Source organism: Myotis lucifugus, unplaced genomic scaffold (assembly GCF_000147115.1).
Source record: "Myotis lucifugus unplaced genomic scaffold, Myoluc2.0 scaffold_3, whole genome shotgun sequence".
In the NCBI taxonomy this organism is placed as follows: Eukaryota; Metazoa; Chordata; class Mammalia; order Chiroptera; family Vespertilionidae; genus Myotis; species Myotis lucifugus.
In genome coordinates, this window is record NW_005871051.1 from 27,413,719 (window position 1) to 27,431,046 (window position 17,328).

The 17,328-nt window shown below is 41.5% G+C and overlaps 1 protein-coding gene across 1 annotated transcript in view; it reads left to right on the plus strand.

Moving 5' to 3' along the window:
* Positions 1-17,328, plus strand: part of DIS3L2 (DIS3 like 3'-5' exoribonuclease 2) — a 304,622-nt gene that overhangs the window by 60,174 nt on the left and 227,120 nt on the right. Inside the window, 2 exon segments of the mRNA XM_014463733.2 lie at positions 3,455-3,508; positions 7,178-7,279. Coding sequence (XP_014319219.1) covers positions 3,455-3,508; positions 7,178-7,279 — 156 coding nt within the window.

Genomic DNA, 17,328 nt, shown 5'->3' on the forward strand with positions numbered 1-17,328 from the left:
GGAAGGGAGTAGATGGCATAAGTGAGCAAAGAGGCCCTGGGTGTGAGTATGGCAAACAGAAGCAGTCTGTAGTAGTTAAGAGCAAGGTATCTGGAACCAGACTGCTTGGGTTAGAATGTAGTGTGAAAGTGGGCACCTCTCAGTATCTCAGTTTTCTGGTTTATAAAAAAGAGGATAATAGTACCTATCACCTAGGGTTGCTTTGAGGGTTAAATTAGTTGAATAGATACAAGGCTCTTACAACTGTATGTGACATGTAGTATATTGGTATAAGACTCAGCGGTTCTCAACCTGTGGGTCGTGAACAATGAAAATACATCCTGCATATCAGATATTTACATTACGATTCATAACAGTAGCAAAATTACAGTTATGAAGTAGCAACGAAAATAATTTTATGGTTGGGGGTCACCACAACATGAGGAACTGTATTAAAGGGTTGCGGCATTAGGAAGGTTGTGTTATTTGTGGTTGTTTTTATTGCTATAAGAGAAGCATCTGCTATTCAACTCAAGTGGTTGTTGCTGGATGGGGTTAGCTGATGTTTCAACAAAATCTAGAAATATATATATATTTACTAGAGGCCTGGTGCACAAAATTTGTGCATGGGGGGGGTGTCCCTCAGCCTGGCCTGCACCCTCTCCAATCTGGGACCCCTTGGGGGATGTCCGACTGCTGATTTAGGTCCGATCCCAACTGGCAGTCGGACATCCCTCTCACAATCCGGGACTGCTGGATCCTAACCACTTGCCTGCCTGATCGCCCCCTAACCGATCCCCTGCCGGCTTAATTGACACCTAACTGCTCCCCTGCCTGCCCGATCACCCCAAACTGCCCTCCCCTCCTGGCCCGATCGCCCCAAACTGCCCTTCCCTGCCGGCTCGATTGCCCCCAACTGCCCTCCCCTCCCAGCCCGATTGCCCCCAACTGCCCTTCCCTGCTGGTGCAATCGCCCCCAACTGCCCTCCCCTGCCAGCCTGATGGCCCCCAATTGCCCTCCCCTGCCGGCCTGGTCACCCCCACTGCCCTCCCCTGCTGGCCTGATCTCACCCCCAACTGCCCTCCCCTGCAGGCCTGATCTCGCCCCCAACTGCCCTCCCCTGCTGGCCTGTTCTCACCCAGCTGCCCTCCTCTGCCAGCCTGATTGCCCACAACTGCCCTCCCCTGCTGGCCATCTTGTGGTGGCCATCTTGTGACGACGTTGTGGTGGCCATCTTGTGACGACGTTGTGGTGGCCATCTTGTGACGACATCGTGCGATGCCACCTAGGCTTTTATTATATAGGATATGTGAAATTCCTTAGTTTTGAATATTCTCAAATATCCTGTAAGCCATGGAAAACATGTTTGTGATTGCCATGTTAGGCTACTTAGTCCAGTTGTGTGGTTTTTTTCTACAGTAACATTCAGCTCCTTGGGTTTAGTCATGGAGAAGGCAGATAGTTGCGGTCAACTGGGAGTGAGGTTTTACTAGTTACATATAAGAGGAAGAGTGGACTCAAGGCTCCAGGTTTGCAAGGGCAGGAGGTAATGGCAGGCCATGGCAATTAGGTAGCCAAGAAAGGGAGTAAGCATAGTGTGAAGATGATGAATAGTCAAAGTGTGGTCAGGTTCATGGGTTGGAGTTCTTAGTGAAGATGAAAACTTTTCGAAGTGGTGTTTCTACCATAAGTGAGCTGGAAGGCCAGGAGATTTTAATCAGAAAGTATGATATTTGACTTTTTGTGTTTAGAGGTGGTGTGATTAGCAATGATGACAAGACATGGGGTGTGAACATGGGAGAAAGTGACGAGGGTTGGGTGGAAGAAAAGGTGGCTAGAGTGACTGTTAGGGTTGCCTGGTCATCAATATGGATGTGAAGTCCCATTAAATGTTTATAGGATTGGGAGTGAGCTACAAGTCAAAGCTTTCGTGAATCAGGGATATGATCAGGTTTGAAGATGACAGCCCTAGGAGCTATAGCAGGAGCTAATGGCATGAACTTCAAAGCATCTATGGGGTTTGGAAGAGAACAGGGATGGCCAGGTTTCAATTAAGTCAAGGAGGTGCCTCCAGCTGAAAGTGAGCTGCATCCTCACAGCATTCATGCTTTATTTCATTTTAAAAAATTATTGTTGAAAGTATTACATATGTCTCCTTTTTCCCCTATTGACCTTTCCCTGCCCCCTCCCGGCCCCCAGCACATGACCCCACCACCCTCTTATTGTCTGTGTCCAGAGACATAGAAGCATCAAATAGACCTTCAAACCTCAGAGGGAAGGCAGGGGAGGAGGCGTGGGGTAAGAGATCAACCAAAGGACTTGTATTCATGCATATGAGCATGACCAATGCTTTACTTCAAATAGGGCTGAGTTTGGTCATCACTCTCTCTTCCATATTATCTATCTCAGGGTTTTGAATATAGTCAGAATTCAAGAAATAATTATTAAACTAAGGACTGAATGAGCATTTGTAGTAGTCGTATTGGGATATTATTGGTAGTATAAACTATTGCATGGAAATTTATAATTTAAACATGGTGGGCCAGTGAAAGAAAGAATTATTTTCTGCTTTATTTTATGCCCTTACCTGTTTTGTTAATTATGCACCTTTGAGTCTTTCGACCTTTTAGGGGGGAAATGTTATTTAAAACGCTTTCTCAAGATACTCTTTGAATCTGGCTCTTAGCAAAATAATGGCCTCCACCCATGTGTTCCATTGGCCTTCAGATGCAGCTGGGACGTGGGGAGGGTTACAACTTCCTGCAAGAGCCTAAAATACTGAACTGGTATTGAGCACAGCCCCCACCTGCACCCTGTGCATAAATAGAAGCAGACCCTGATTTGGTGCTGGAATAACATGAAGCTGAAGGCAGACTGGGTGGCCTGGCTATTGGAGCCAGGATCCCCATTTACATTAAGAGCTGGTTCTGGACCACTTTGAATTATTGACTCATTCCGCTCTGCAGAGGGGCTAGAGTAAAAAATTATGCATCTGATCCCTCGAGTCTAAGTATCCAGGTTGGAAATCAACCTGTATCACTTTGAAAATTGTCACAGAAACAAGCAATTGTGGAAAGGTCTTAGAGAATTAAAAAGGCCATTATATAGTGAAGTGTAATTTCCTGATCACCTTGTTCTTAAAATAAAAGTTTGAATTTGAAGACCAGCATATAGGGGCATATACAATCCCAATAGCTGCCACTTTCCCACTCCACGCCAGGCTCTGTTACTTCTTACCTCTACCTGTTCACAGCAAGGAGCCAGTGTGAGCTTTCAGTATTTGATGGAACCCTATGTTACATGTACCAATATAAATCATGTTTCATGCATTTAATGAGCAATTCTCATAATCTAACTTGTTTTCTAGATCAAACTGTTTAATTTAAAACTTTTTATTGGAGAATAAAATAAGTATAAAAAATCATACATGTATAACTTGTTGAAGTTTCATATATTTTTAATTTTATTTTAAAGGGTGTATTGAGAATTAATCCAAAGAAGTTTCATGAAGCCTTCATTCCTTCCCCGGTAAGTCCAATAATTTTATAATAAACTTATTTCACATTCAATTTTAGATGTGCTCTGGAACCGAAATAATATATTTTACTAAAAAGCAGAGTAGTAAAACAAAATTGAGGACGGGCAAGGATTTGTTTCAGATTTAAACAAAATTTGCTTTTGGTTAACAACCCTTTCTGCCAGTCTTAAAATCACACTTCAAATGAAAAGGGTGGCATTTGTTACTAGGCCGCAGAGCAGCTGAACCCACCCAGACACCCACCAGTTCATGTAATTGGATGCCCTTAGTTTATAGCTTAAAAGGATTTATGGGTTTTCCACTGATTTATGTTAATCTTTCCTAAACAAATATTCTATCTACTTTCATTCTACTGCATGAGCTAATCTGCACATTTGTCCAAAAATAATGTGTAATGCTTTTTTTTTTTTCTTGGTCAGTTCTCACATCACTTTTATGTAGGTGATAGGACTTGGTACAAGGCTTTTTACCATTGGGTCTTTATACCCTTCCTTATGTTCATGACTCATTTTTAACAGGCTCTTTTCCATTAAAGGAAGTCCACCCTGGCATATAGTTAGCAGCAGGCCTCTGAATAAGACTTGATTGTACAAAGCTAAGAGAGCAATGTTCTTAAATTCCTGACTCAACTATGACACCATAAATAGGATAGCAGTAGAATTATATATTTTTCAAGGCAGAAGATACTATAGGAATAAACTTTTGCTTATAGATGAGGAAATCGTTCTGCTGTTCGGTCGATTTACATATTAGGGTTTTATTATATAAGATGTCAGTTAACATCTCTATATATAAAACCCTAACCAACGGGTCGATGGTTCAACCAGTTGACTGTTTGACCGGTTGCTATGACATGCACTGACCACCAGGGGGCAGACACACAATGCAGGAGCTGCCCCCTGGTGGTCAGTGTGCTCCCACAGTGGGAGCGCAGCTGCAGCGGCGCGAACCTCTCCCACGAACCTCTCCTGCCTCCGTGGCAGCGCTACTGGGCGACTGCAGGCACAAGCGGAGCAGCATGGCGCCCGGGCTCAGGTTCCTCCCTGGCTGCCTGCCGCTTTGCGCACTACTACATCCCTTGGGGGATGTTGGGCTGCCGGTTTTGGTCCCATCCCCGAAACCTGCAGTCCACCATCTCCCGAGGGGTCCCGGATTGTGAGAGGGCACAGGCCAGGATGAGGGACTCCACTGGTGCATGAATCCAATTACTGGGCCTCTAGTATTTCATAATGTTACAGGACAGGTTTAGTGAGAATACAAGTGTAGTCGTGTACTTCATAGATATTGTTGTTATTATATTAACCTTAAGACCTGGTCTCAAGCTCAGTTTAGTTCTTTTATTCCCTTCTCCTCCAGAAGCCAAGGATTCACATTTATATCTCAAGTTTAGGTCTTACCCATTGGATTATATAAAAAGTATTACTGACACAAACAGCAAGTGTTGGTGAGGATGTGGAGTAAAGGTAACCCTTGTGCACTGTTGGTGGGATTGTAAATTGATGCAGCCACTATAGAAAACAGTATGGAGGTCCCTCAGAAAATGAAAAATAGAACTACCATATAACCCAGCAATTCCACTTCTGGGTATTTATCTGAAGCAATCTAAAACACTAATTTGAGAAGATATATGCACCCCTATGTTCATTGCAGTATTATTTACAATTGCCAAGATATGGAAGCAACCTTAGTGTCCATCAATAGATGAGTGGATAAAGAAGATGTGGTACATATATATAATGGAATATTACTCAGCCATAAAAAAGAATGGGGTGACAGATGTTGCAGCCAGTTCACCTTTTGGCCTTAAAAAGTAGTTAAGAGGGATGATGCAAACTTTTAACATTGAGGTATTCCCATGTTTTGTGTCTTTAAAATAAGAGATTCTGCAATAGATACAGGCTTCTGAATGAATGAAGTAAGAGCTCAGTAGTGGTGCAATATTTATAGATTTGTGTGTTGTCTGAAGTTCAACTCAGCCTGCTTCTCTTGGTTTCCTGGGATAGAAACATGGCAATACCAGCATCTTACGTCTTAAATCTCTGAGCTGTCTAAGGGTGGTGTAACTGCTCATGAAAGAGGCATCTCACTGCATGTTTTGACACATGATAATGGGTAGGATGACCTACATGCAGACAGCTCTTTTTTCATTCTTAGGAAGCCAGAGATATCCTATTGCTTTATAAATTGCAGAAGGCAGTGATTGATGGTGGTATGTCACACTTTAGTTGTTCACTCTCTCGTTGCCTCTTTCTTGCTTGTCTTGAGGTCAACTGTGGTAATTCTGTCTTTGTGGCTAACATGGTAGCTGTCCCTCAGGGACTAGGGTGGGTCAGGTTTGGCAGAGTATACAGGCATAGCTGCCAGCCCATGGCTAGAGTGGAACTTGAACAGAAAGACTGTTCTAAAAGATCTCTTATGATTTGTAACCAGAAACTATAAAAATTGCTGAGTGTCTAAAATCCTGTGGGGGTGGTAAATTTGGAATGCTAATTTTAACTTTGACTAACATGTCATAGTAATCACCTGTAGTCATCTGTTGAGTGTTAAATCCATTCTATAGCATCTATATTAGAAAATTTTGAGTTTCCAAGCCTGTTTGCTATTTAAGAAATAGCAATGTTAAGAAAAATTAACATTTATTTCTCTCTTATCCTCTGAAAAGAAGCATGTAGTATAAACTTTTGGAATGATAAAAGAAAAGAGTACATGTTTGCATGTTTGTTGATGAAACGTTTGGAAAATACTTAATTTTGTCACTTACCTGTTGAAGGCATGCTTTTTCTTAGCTGTGTTTTCCACTTAAGTATTTTTGTAAAATTTTGCTTATTTTTGTAACGTAATCTGGCACTGATTTAAGTTTAGCAATCGGTACCTGCAGAGTTCACTGGGGCTACACTGCTTAAAGTGGGTTGTTTATAAGCATGTGATTGAGGGTGAAAGTACCCAAGCCTTGTTGCATTCACAGTTTACCCTGCTCCTAGGTCAGTGAGAGAGGTGGAACATGAGAATGCTTTATGAATCTCATTTACATTCCTTTTCTTCTTTGCTATCTACTTTGCTATCCATAAAAACAATCCCAATTTTCTTTCTGCCACTTTTCTGGGGGGAGGTTTGGGGGAGTAGGATTTTGCTGGCTTCCTCTTAGAGAACCCACATTCTAGAGCTGCTCTAGCTCTCGATGTTCTTGAGGGATTATATGTTGTTGTTCTGTTTTCTTGAAAACCTTCTATTTTTTTTACTCTTACCCTTATTTAAAAAAAATTTAGCTGATGTAGAAAAGATATCAGCATGCTTTATTTTATTTAAAACGTAAAAAGGATAACCTAAGGATAACCTACTCCTTTCTTATTTCAGTTATGAAAGCATGCAATCCTAGTTTTTTGCTTCGTATGTTTTTTGTTTGTCTTTGACCTGCTTGTAGTAGATTTTCTCTTACTTGGTGATTTGTTAGTATTCTGTTAATCTGCTCTTATGTGTTTGTCACCATTTCTGTTAGTTCCAAAGGGACTGAGCTCCCTCTACGTCTGCTTATGGCTATGTACTAGTGTTCCTATTAAATCAGTGGACAGATTGTGGAGTTCATAGTTTTTAAACCAAGGAAATAATTTTTGGTTCCAAGCTTTGGTAAGCTAATTATTTTATTTCTTTTTTCAACCTAGGATGGTGATAGAGACATTTTTATTGATGGGATTGTTGCTCGTAATAGAGCCTTGAATGGGGATCTGGTGGTCGTGAAGCTGCTTCCAGAGGAGCAGTGGAAGGTGAGTTAAATTTTCATTTTCTAATTATAGACTTCTCAAGGCCTTTTGCATCCATGGTTCATCAGTAGTTATGGACCCCTAAGGCCCTGTGGTTGTCTCAGAAACAGGCCACATAATGCTTAGGACATAGAAGCATCTGGTGAGCAGACATGGAATGATTTGAGTTGTTTTCCTTGCTATCTCCCCTGTGATTTGTCTTCCCTGTCACATGCTTTGCAAATTATATAACCTCTCTATGCCTCAAATGCCTCTCCCATAAAATGGGAATGATCATAGTACCTACTTCATAGGTTTGTCATGTGGATTAGATGAGAATACCTGTAAAAATCATAGAATGGTTCCAGATTAATGGTAGCAATTCTTATTAATAACAGATCCAGAAATGTGGGAAGTATTACCTTATTCCAGAGCTTTGTTGAGGCATAAGTTTAATTCATTTTTATCTGACTGGACTAGAATAATTGAGTTAGACCTGTGTGCCAGGGATTTGTAGGGTGTAGGGAAATTAATCATGATCCAAGATGACATAGTTCTTGCCCTCATAGAGCTTTTAGTCTGGTTGGGAGTACAGGCAGGAAGAGACACATACTAATTGCACTTATACAAATTTAAGGATACATTTTTCTTAAATCCTCACCTGAGGATATGTTTTTTATATTGATTTAGAGAGAGAGAAAGGAACAGATTGAGAGAGAACATTCATCAGTTGCCTCCTGTACGTGCCCTGACTACACCAACCATGGATCGAACCTGCAACCCTAGATATGTGCCCTGACCAGGAATCGAACCCCTCACCCTTTTGTTGTACAGATGACACTACAACCAACTGAGCCACCCGGCCAGTGCTAAGGATAATGTTTATTAATGCTGTGAAGTTAAGTATAGAGTGTTTTATGAAAGTGAATTATTCTAATCCAGATCCCCGCTCCCCCAGTGTGGATATAGTCTCCTCCTCTGATTCCTTGAAAGCACAGTTAAGTGTTGGCTCCAGGTCCTAGGGACATAGATAGATTTAGTTTACTTTCTCTTTTCTTGAAAGCATCATTTAGCACAGTGTTGACCAAGTCCAAGAAGATAAGAGGAGTGCATTAAGGCCAAGCCAAAGGGGTCGAGCCAGAGGAAGTATTCTTAGAGGTCATTTGGTAAAGTAAAGAGACAGCATTACAATTAATATGAGCCAAAGAAGGGCAAGAAATATGGCTTTCTTTGACTTAAGGGATGATAGTGGGTAGAATTGAAAGAAATGGAAGAGTTGGGTAGGTCTAGAGCTGACTAGGTGTTGATTAGTGAAGAACACCTGTTGAGCTCTGCAGAGGTTGCTTAGAGGAACAAGGCCAAGTTGCCTGGCATTTTTGTTGTCCTTGGCTAAAATAAACAAGCATATGAATAAATAAATTGGTTACTTGTTCTTTACACATTTCTATTTAAGACGAGCAAGCACATCCTTTCCTGGTATAGTCAGAAGCACTCTTGCTTTGGGCAAGAAGCCTAAGAAGATGGGGGTAGGCTGGAGTTGAATATGTTTGTTGCTGTTGTTGAGTTCTAAAAGGACAGATTTAGGACTTGGTTATTCTTATTTCTACCTTGGTGCCTTTACTTCTAGAAAAAAACCTATACCCGCTTTAAGACTCAACAAAGCAAAGTTGTGGTTTTCCCTAAAACGTCTTAATTTTGTGGATTTCTGGTTCACTGGAACTAGTTAAGCAGATAAGAATTTGCAAAAATTCTTATAGTATTTCCACAGTCAAAACATTCAGAGTACGTAGACACAACTTGTTGCTTTTCTATTTTACAGTTAATATCTGTATTCTCTTTGTCTGTAAAAGATTGGCATGGATAAAAAGAAGAGCCTAGACTGGCCAGGAGGACCCTGCTGGGTTGCTGGTAGGAGTAGAGAAGGGGCAATGACAGAAGGCCAGCCTGGGTGTGTCTACAGGTCCTCTTCCACTTTCAGCAGACTTGAAATGTAGAGGGATTCCTAACTTACGCTGTTTCTGTGGAGCCCCTAAGGGTCTTCACGTGACTGCCTGACAGTTGCTTTAAAAAAAAAATGCTCACCCAAGGACATGTGTTGTTGTTTTTTTAAATTGATTTTTAGAGAGAGGAAGGGGGAGAAGGCGGGGGGAGAGACAGACAGACAGACAAACATCTATGTGAGAGAGAAATATTGATTGGTTGCCTCCCATATGTGCCCCAACCAGAGATCGAACCTGCAACCTGGGTATGTGTTCTGACTGGGAATCGAACTTGCCACCTTTCTGTGTACTGGACGACACTCCAACCAACTGAGCCACACCGGCCAGCACGACAATGGCTTTTTATATTAAAGTCAGCCTCAGAAGGTCTGTCTCTTAGAACTCATTAGTTAGAATATTTCATAGCTTCCCATTCTGAAGAGGGGAGCGCTGTTGACTGCAACCCACCTGTGACAGTTGTTGATGATAAGGTCAAACTGGAGAGAAGAGAATATTCAGATTGCCATCAAGAATCCCAGACATGTAGAAGCTCAACATCTCAAAGCATACTGGTCAATTGTATTACAGGTTTGTTAGTACAAAAGCATATTGTTATCAAAGGAATCTGTAGTCAATGGTGTGAACAAATGTGAATTAATTGGATTATTCGTCTTTGCTTCTTTATACTTGTTGTGCTCACCCCTCTTGGGTATGTAAACTATAGGGCCTTTGGGGTTTTGGAAAAAAACAACAGTTCTTTTAGCTATTGTAGTAAACAGTCAATTTATTTCACAGCATGTTTTTTTTTGTTTGGTTTGTTTTTTGGCAAAATAGATAGCTGTAAAAGTAGCAAGCTGTGAGCCAATATAAAAAACACTTTGCTCGTATATAACAATTTTAATTTCAGAATTATTCCACATTTTTAGTATTTATGTATATTTTTGTTACAGTCATCTAATGAAGGATAATTGAAGGGCAAATGATAGTTCATTTTCATTTTGTCAGTTGAGAAATTGCCTTCTCTGAGAACTTGGAGTTTTTGACAGAACCAGGGAGTAGAATCCAGAATCCTTTGACTCCTAGCTTACTATTCTTTTCTTATTTTATTTTATTTTTTTGAGTGAGTGCATGTGTATGTATTTTTCTAGGCTGAGCATCTGTGGCTTTCCTCAGGTTTTTAAAACAGAGGGTTGGTGCATGTTGCCCAAATAGTTAGGAGCCATGATCCTGATGTTTCTGCCTGCAGCAGTGCAGGGTACCAGGGGCTTCTCATCTTCCACCCATCTTGCTTTGTGCTAGATATTGGAGGTACAAACTCCAATAGGTTATAGGCTTTGCTCTTAAGGAGCTCCTAGGCTGTATGGAAAGGGGATGGGAACAATTGTATTATGGTTTGCAGGATAGAAAGAGAAATACATGTTGTTATGGAAGCATGAAACTCTGAGTGAATTGGGGAAGGTCCACATAGAGGAGATTACATTTGAACTAAGGTTTGAAGGATGGGAATGGAGAGGAGAGAAGATTTGTTTTGTTTTAGGAGGAGAGTGGGGCTGAGAATGATTTGGCAAGAGATGATTATGAAAGTTTCCCCTTTGAGGAGGAACGTATGGAATAAAGCTCTCTTCCTGCCATGCCGTTGGCTAAGTGCTGCTGCCCCTCAACCAAGTCTCCTAGACACTGGCAAGAGCAGAGTTTGCTAACTGTTCTCTAGAGCCCACCCTCCTGGAAAATCAGCATCCTTGGCCCCCTTTGCCAGAAGCTCACAGAATACTGTACGTTGCTTTGTAAAATCTTCTATTTGTCATTTATTTGATCTTCATCCTGTCTCTTCCATTCTTTTTCCTTGTCCTATTCTTTCCTTTTCCAATCAAGTTAATCTCCCATCACTGTTAAACAACTTTGTCTTTCATCTTTTTTTGTTAACTAAAAAAAGTGTATTCTACTGTTTTCTTTATCTTAATACTTTATTTTTTACTCTTCACCTGAGGACATGCTTAGGGAGAGGGAGAAGGAGAGGGAGAGAGGGAGAGGGAGGGAGGGAGGAAGGGAGGGGAGGGGAGAGAGAGAGAGAGAGAGAGAGAGAGAGAGAGAGAGAGAGAGAGAGAAAGAGAAAGAGAGAGAAATATCTATTGGTCGCTTCCAGACTGGGGATCAAACCTGTAACCCAGGTGTATGCTGTGACAGGGAATCAAACCATCAGCCCTTCAGTGCATAGGTCATTGCTCAATCAACTGAGCCACTCTTGGCTGGACCCTTCTCTTAATACTTTATATTACAAATAAGCATTGTAAATCTGTAGGTGTTGCTGCTGATTGCTAACATTTTAGTGCTTACTATGTACCAAGAACTGTATTTAGTGCCTCACACCATTCTTTAGTTTGTTATTATCTCTGTTTCAATTTTGTGAATGAGAACCCTGGGGCTTAGCTTAAAGATCTTACTTATTTAGGGAAGTAGGCAGCGATAGAGTTGGGATTCAGATTCACTTCTTATTTCATGGTCTTATTGCTGTTTATTAGTCTAGAGATATAAAAAAGAAAGTTATTTGATCTGTAGATAGATATTGTTAGATATCATAAAAATCAGCATAAATAAAAAATAGTAATATAGCTTTAGCATTAGCTAATATTTTAAGTTGCCATCATGGGTAAAGAAGATGACTATTCAAATGACCAAAGGCCTAGTATTAATTTTAGGAAATAAACAGCTTAGAAAAAAATAAGTAGAATTCTAGTGCTTGTATCTTAAGACTAGAGAGGTATGGTGGCTTCTCATAGTGTTATGGAGGCAGATGTTGGGAATGTGTCACAACCTTACCAGACATCTGCTGTGGTTGATGGATCAGATACTGAGAGAACTGACCCAATTCAGATTAAGAGTTTGTCCTGACCAGTTTGGATCAGTGGATAGAGCATTGGCCTTCGGACTGAAGGGTTGTGGGTTCGATTCTGGCACAATCCCCAAGGATTCACTCTTAATCATTGATGTTTTGATCACTCTCTCCCTCTCTGAAATCAATTAAATAATATATTTAAAAAAATCAAGAGCTGGACAAGGTACAGAGTCAAATGGTTGCAGATCCAGATGCCATCCTGACTTGTTGACAGCAGATCCCCCATTCATGGGGCGTGTTGCACAGATATTCAGAAAGCAATTAGGCAGTTGTTATGTAGGAGGTGGGTCCTTCTGGGACCGGGATAGGATAGAGGTCTAATTTCAGAAATGTTGGACTGTCTTATTACAAACAGACTAGTAGATGCAGCCACTGGGCTGGGAGTTAAGGGTAGGATTTGATCCCTACACTAGTATTGGCTAGAGCAGTACTAGGAGCAAGAACCTTAGTAGAAGACAAACCCTAAGATCAGAATTCTGGGCCTTTTCTAGTTACATACAGGAAATTCAGCTCTGGAATCTCAGATCTGGGAGGTGGGTTAAAAGCTAAGGCCTCCTATAGGAGGAGCCAAAGCTGTTTACTAGTAAATATTTCCTCTTCTGCTTGATTGGGAGCTAGGGTGAGCAGTTTAGTTGATGCAACCATAGTGAGTGACCATGAGAAAATCAGAGTGAAGGAGGCCAATAGGAACATAGTTAAATTACACTCAATCAGGTAAAAGAGAAGTGTGAAAGAGAAGCTGACTAGCTGAAGAGTTAGGTTGAATTTCAAGTGAAATTTCTACTCATTGGAACCAAGCTTCTGTATTCTTTTGTCTGAATATTTAAAAATATAGTAAGACTAGTGGCCTGGTAAACCAATTCATGCACATTGAAAGGAAATTAATTAGAAGAAATATTTTAATATCACTATTCGCCCTTTCTCTGTAATAGAAGTGTCAACCAAATTCACGATCCACAATGACAGATTGAAACACACGCGTGTGATTGGTGGCAGCAAGCGCTTTATATATATAGATAAACTTGCTTAGTTAGACCTGCTTTCTGATGTAGCTAAACTTTTTCCAGCCCAGTAAAGCACCCCAACTTCTCTTTCAGGTAATTGTCAGGAACATAGCAGTAAATATCAACACAAAACAGATTATTATTGTAGATCACGTAGGGAGAACAAAGGGTAAAATATTTATCTGCAGCAGTGTTTGACTATATTCTGCGCAGTGAGAAAACCTGAAGTCATTTTCAAGGTCCACCATTTCTTTCTTCTTTTCAGTTGGGTCAAGTTTCTAAGCTTTCTAAATCTGTTTTCGGCTAATGAAAAGAAAATAGGATTCCACCGAGTCTCCTGTCTACCTACTTCAGGACTTCTGTGAGGATCAAATGAGATGAGGCATGGGAAAATGCTTCAGAGACATTTGGTTAAAGTGTAAAATGTTTCCACCTGGCTATAAGCAAGTCATGTTGCTGGGCTGAAGAAACTCTAAGAAGACTAGTTGCTAGGGTGAGGAAGCGGGCATTGCTACGTGACGTCATTACCCGGTGCCCACGGCCACCGTTTCCAGGCCTGGCTGGGCTGTGGGCCGCATTTTGCACCATGGGTCTCGGCAGCGTCGACTGCGATTTGGTGGGGTGTCACTCCAGGGTGTTGGCGGGGCCTGTGTCCCACTTGGGGGAAGCCGAGTGTTGCTTTGTGAGCACCAGGTCCACGGTGCTTTTTATTGTTAAATGGCCTATTGCTAGGGAGAGGAAGCCGGGAGTTGCTATGTGACGTCATTACCCAGTGCCCACAGCCACCATTTCTGGGCTGGGCTGGGCTGTGAGCTGCATTTTGCGCCATGGGGTCTCGGCAGCATCTGCTGCGATTTGGTGGGCTGTTTCTCAGGGTTGTGTCAGGGCCTGTGTGCCACTTGGGGGAAGCCGAGTGTTGCTTTGTTGATGCCAGGTCCTTGGTGCTGTTTCTCTGTAAATGGCCAGTTCCTGTGTTGAGCGTCTGCCCCCTGGTGGTCAGTGCGTGTCATAGTGACTGGTCGGATGGTTGGACACTTAGCATATTAGCCTTTTATATTTATAGATAGCCTAGAATTGCCCTAACCGGTTTGGCTCAGTGGATAGAGCGTCGGCCTGCGGACTCAAGGGTCCCAGGTTCGATTCCAGGCAAGGGCATGTACCTTGGTTGCGGGCACATCCCCAGTGGGGAGCGTGCAGGAGGCAGCTGATCGATGTTTCTCTCTCATCGATGTTTCTAACTCTCTATCCCTCTCCCTTCTTCTCTGTTAAAAAATCGATAAAGCATATTTTTTAGATAGCCTAGAACTGATTTAATAATTGATACCCACTGGAAAATAATGCTATTCATTTATCCTCCAGGTATTTGTTGAGTATCTGCACTATACTGGCAGGATATAGTAGGAATAAATCAATCAGGCATTTTGTTAGCTAAGTCTAAATTTCTCTTGGGACAGGATTCTTTCACTTAACTTACAATGGAGCAAAGGCTATACATGAATTAAGGAGGGTATAGAAGCAGGAACAATTATTCTATATTTTCTAACATGTCTATTATACAGTTACTAAGAAAACATTTTTATTTAATGATTACTAATATTTTAGCAAGGGAATAATAGAAGTATGGGTGGGTATTTTGGAAGAGCTTGGCACAGAAAGAAAAAAATAACTTGAGTTTGGAAGAATACAGGAAGTGCTGATAGGAGTAACTACTCTTATTCTAAATTAAACAAACAATAGGAAAAATCAAAGTGCACATTTAATCTCTGGTTTTCAATGACTGTTCCAAACCTTCTTATGGTCACATGAAATTGGTCTAGTACAGTAAATTGTTTCCTTTGACAACTACCTTTTCCTTCAAATGATTATTTTAAAGTTTTGTCTTCCAAGTTCTTTAAATATGCACCCATCATATTAGATTATATTTAATCCAATCTCTTATATAACACTATCATTTTGGATTATTCTTAATTCCAGTGGAATTAGGATTTCTTAGAACTGTTTGGTTTCTTGGCCTGGGTGGCAGGCCCAAAAAAGACTTGGAAGGTACTTAATGATGGAGAGCAAGGTCTTTGGAGCCTCCACCCACAGCAGTATGGTTGGTAAGGTGTATCTACTATGATGACCAGATTTTTCCCAAATTGTTATATACACAAATCTATTTTTAACAATCATCTTTTCTTCTTTATTATTGCCAACTCTGGGATCAAATACTTCAGGTTCTTTGTTGCTTTAAACATGCTTTAAGATCTCTCTAATTCAAATTGAAATGTCTGAAATAAGGAATGTATCATTTAAGGTTAGAGTAGATTATTTGTGCTGGGAAACTCCCAATTAACATTTCAGAATTATTTGCTAGAAAACTAATTAATTCCTTCTTAACTCCATGGAGATAGTTTGATGAAATTCATGCTCATTGTAAGGAATGAGTCAATGTAGATAAAGTACTGATAAAAATGTTTGTACATTATAAGTGCTCGAGAAATGTCAAATATTACTGTTACTCTTCTTTGAAATGAGGATTGAGAGTCATAGTTTGGCCAAGATCACATAATAATTCAATTTTATTATTTTCTTCTCTTGAATTTACCACTGACAACATATACTCACAGCAGACATAAAATAATGATGTAAAATGTTGACATAAAATGTTTGTGATTTAATAAGCATTCCTTTAAAGTGTCTAAATTGCTGGACAATTGTGTCGTAGGTAAGTCATACTGTGGAATGACATGGCTTATTCCTTACTCATGCTCCTTGCCCATCAAGATCTTTTAGAGTTTGTTTTGTATTATCTTCATTCCAGAGTTCCAGGATGAATGGAACAGCTGCCAATAGGAATATTCCCCTTTCCTGTGGCAGAAGGAAACAGAAAGGGAACTGCTTTGAGGGGAAGGACTAGGGTGGTTTTTGATGCTTTGAGTTTAAGGGGATAGTAGCACATTAAGATGGAATTGTTTAGAAGACATTGTGTTAGGTATTATATTCAGTGTTGGGATAGAACAGTGAGAAAATAGTAAAAAAAAAAAGGTCCCTGTCTTCATGGAGCTTGCATATCACTGGGAACGACATCTTATCTAATAAAGAGGGAATATGCTAATTGACCCTCACACTGTCACAAAGATGGTGATGCCCACAGCCAATAAGGAGGGAATATGCTAATTGACTGCCCCGCCCTCAAAGATGGCAGCACCCACAGCCAATAAGGAGGGAATATGCTAATTGCTGCCCTGCCCTCAAAGGTGGTGGCAACCACAGCCAATAAGGAGGGACTATGCAATTGAGTGCCCTGTCCTCAAAGATGGCGGTGCCCACAGCCAATAAGGAGGGAATATGCTAATTGACTGCCACACCCTCAAAGATGGCGGCACTCACCACCACAAGATGGCCGGCAGGGGAGGGCAGTTGTGGGCAATCAGGCCAGCAGGGGAGGGTAGTTAGGGGCGACCGGGCTGGCAGGGGAGGGCAGTTGGGGGCAATTGGGTCGGCAGAGGAGGGCAGTTGGGGGTGACTAGCCTGGAAGGAGAGCGGTTAGGCGTTGATCAGGCTGGCAGGGGAGTGGTTAGGGGGTGATCAGGCTGGCAGGCAGAAGCGGTGAGGGGGTTGATCAGGCAGGCAGGCAGGCAGGCAGGTGAGTGGTTGGGAGCCAGCAGTCCTGGATTGTGAGAGGGATGTCCGACTGCTGGTTTAGGCCCGATCCCACATCCCCTGAGGGGCCCCAGATTGGAGAGGGTGCAGGCTGGGCTGAGGGACACCCCCATCCCCCGTGCATGAATTTTGTGCACCGGGCCTCTATAATAATATAAATAAAATATCATGATTAGCATGCTCAATAGGAGTGATAAGTACTAAAGTAAAAAAAATAAATAAGGAAGACAGATAAGAATTTTGGGGATGTGATTGAGATTTTTAATAGGATGACCAAAGAAGGCTTCATTGAGAAGGTGACTTTGTGTAAGAATTGAAGGAAGTGAGGGAGTTATCCTTGTGGAGATCTTGGGGAACAGCAAATATGTGCCTTAATGTGTTCAAGGGACGGTAAAGAGGCTGAGCTGTAGAACAGTTGGAAGTGAGGTCAGAGGGCTTGTGGGGTTGGACTGTATAGATTAGGTAGGGCCTGTGCATCAATTAGGAGTTGGGTTTTAGCTCTGATGGAGGTGGAAAGCCTTGGAGGACTTAGAGTATTGACATGATATGACT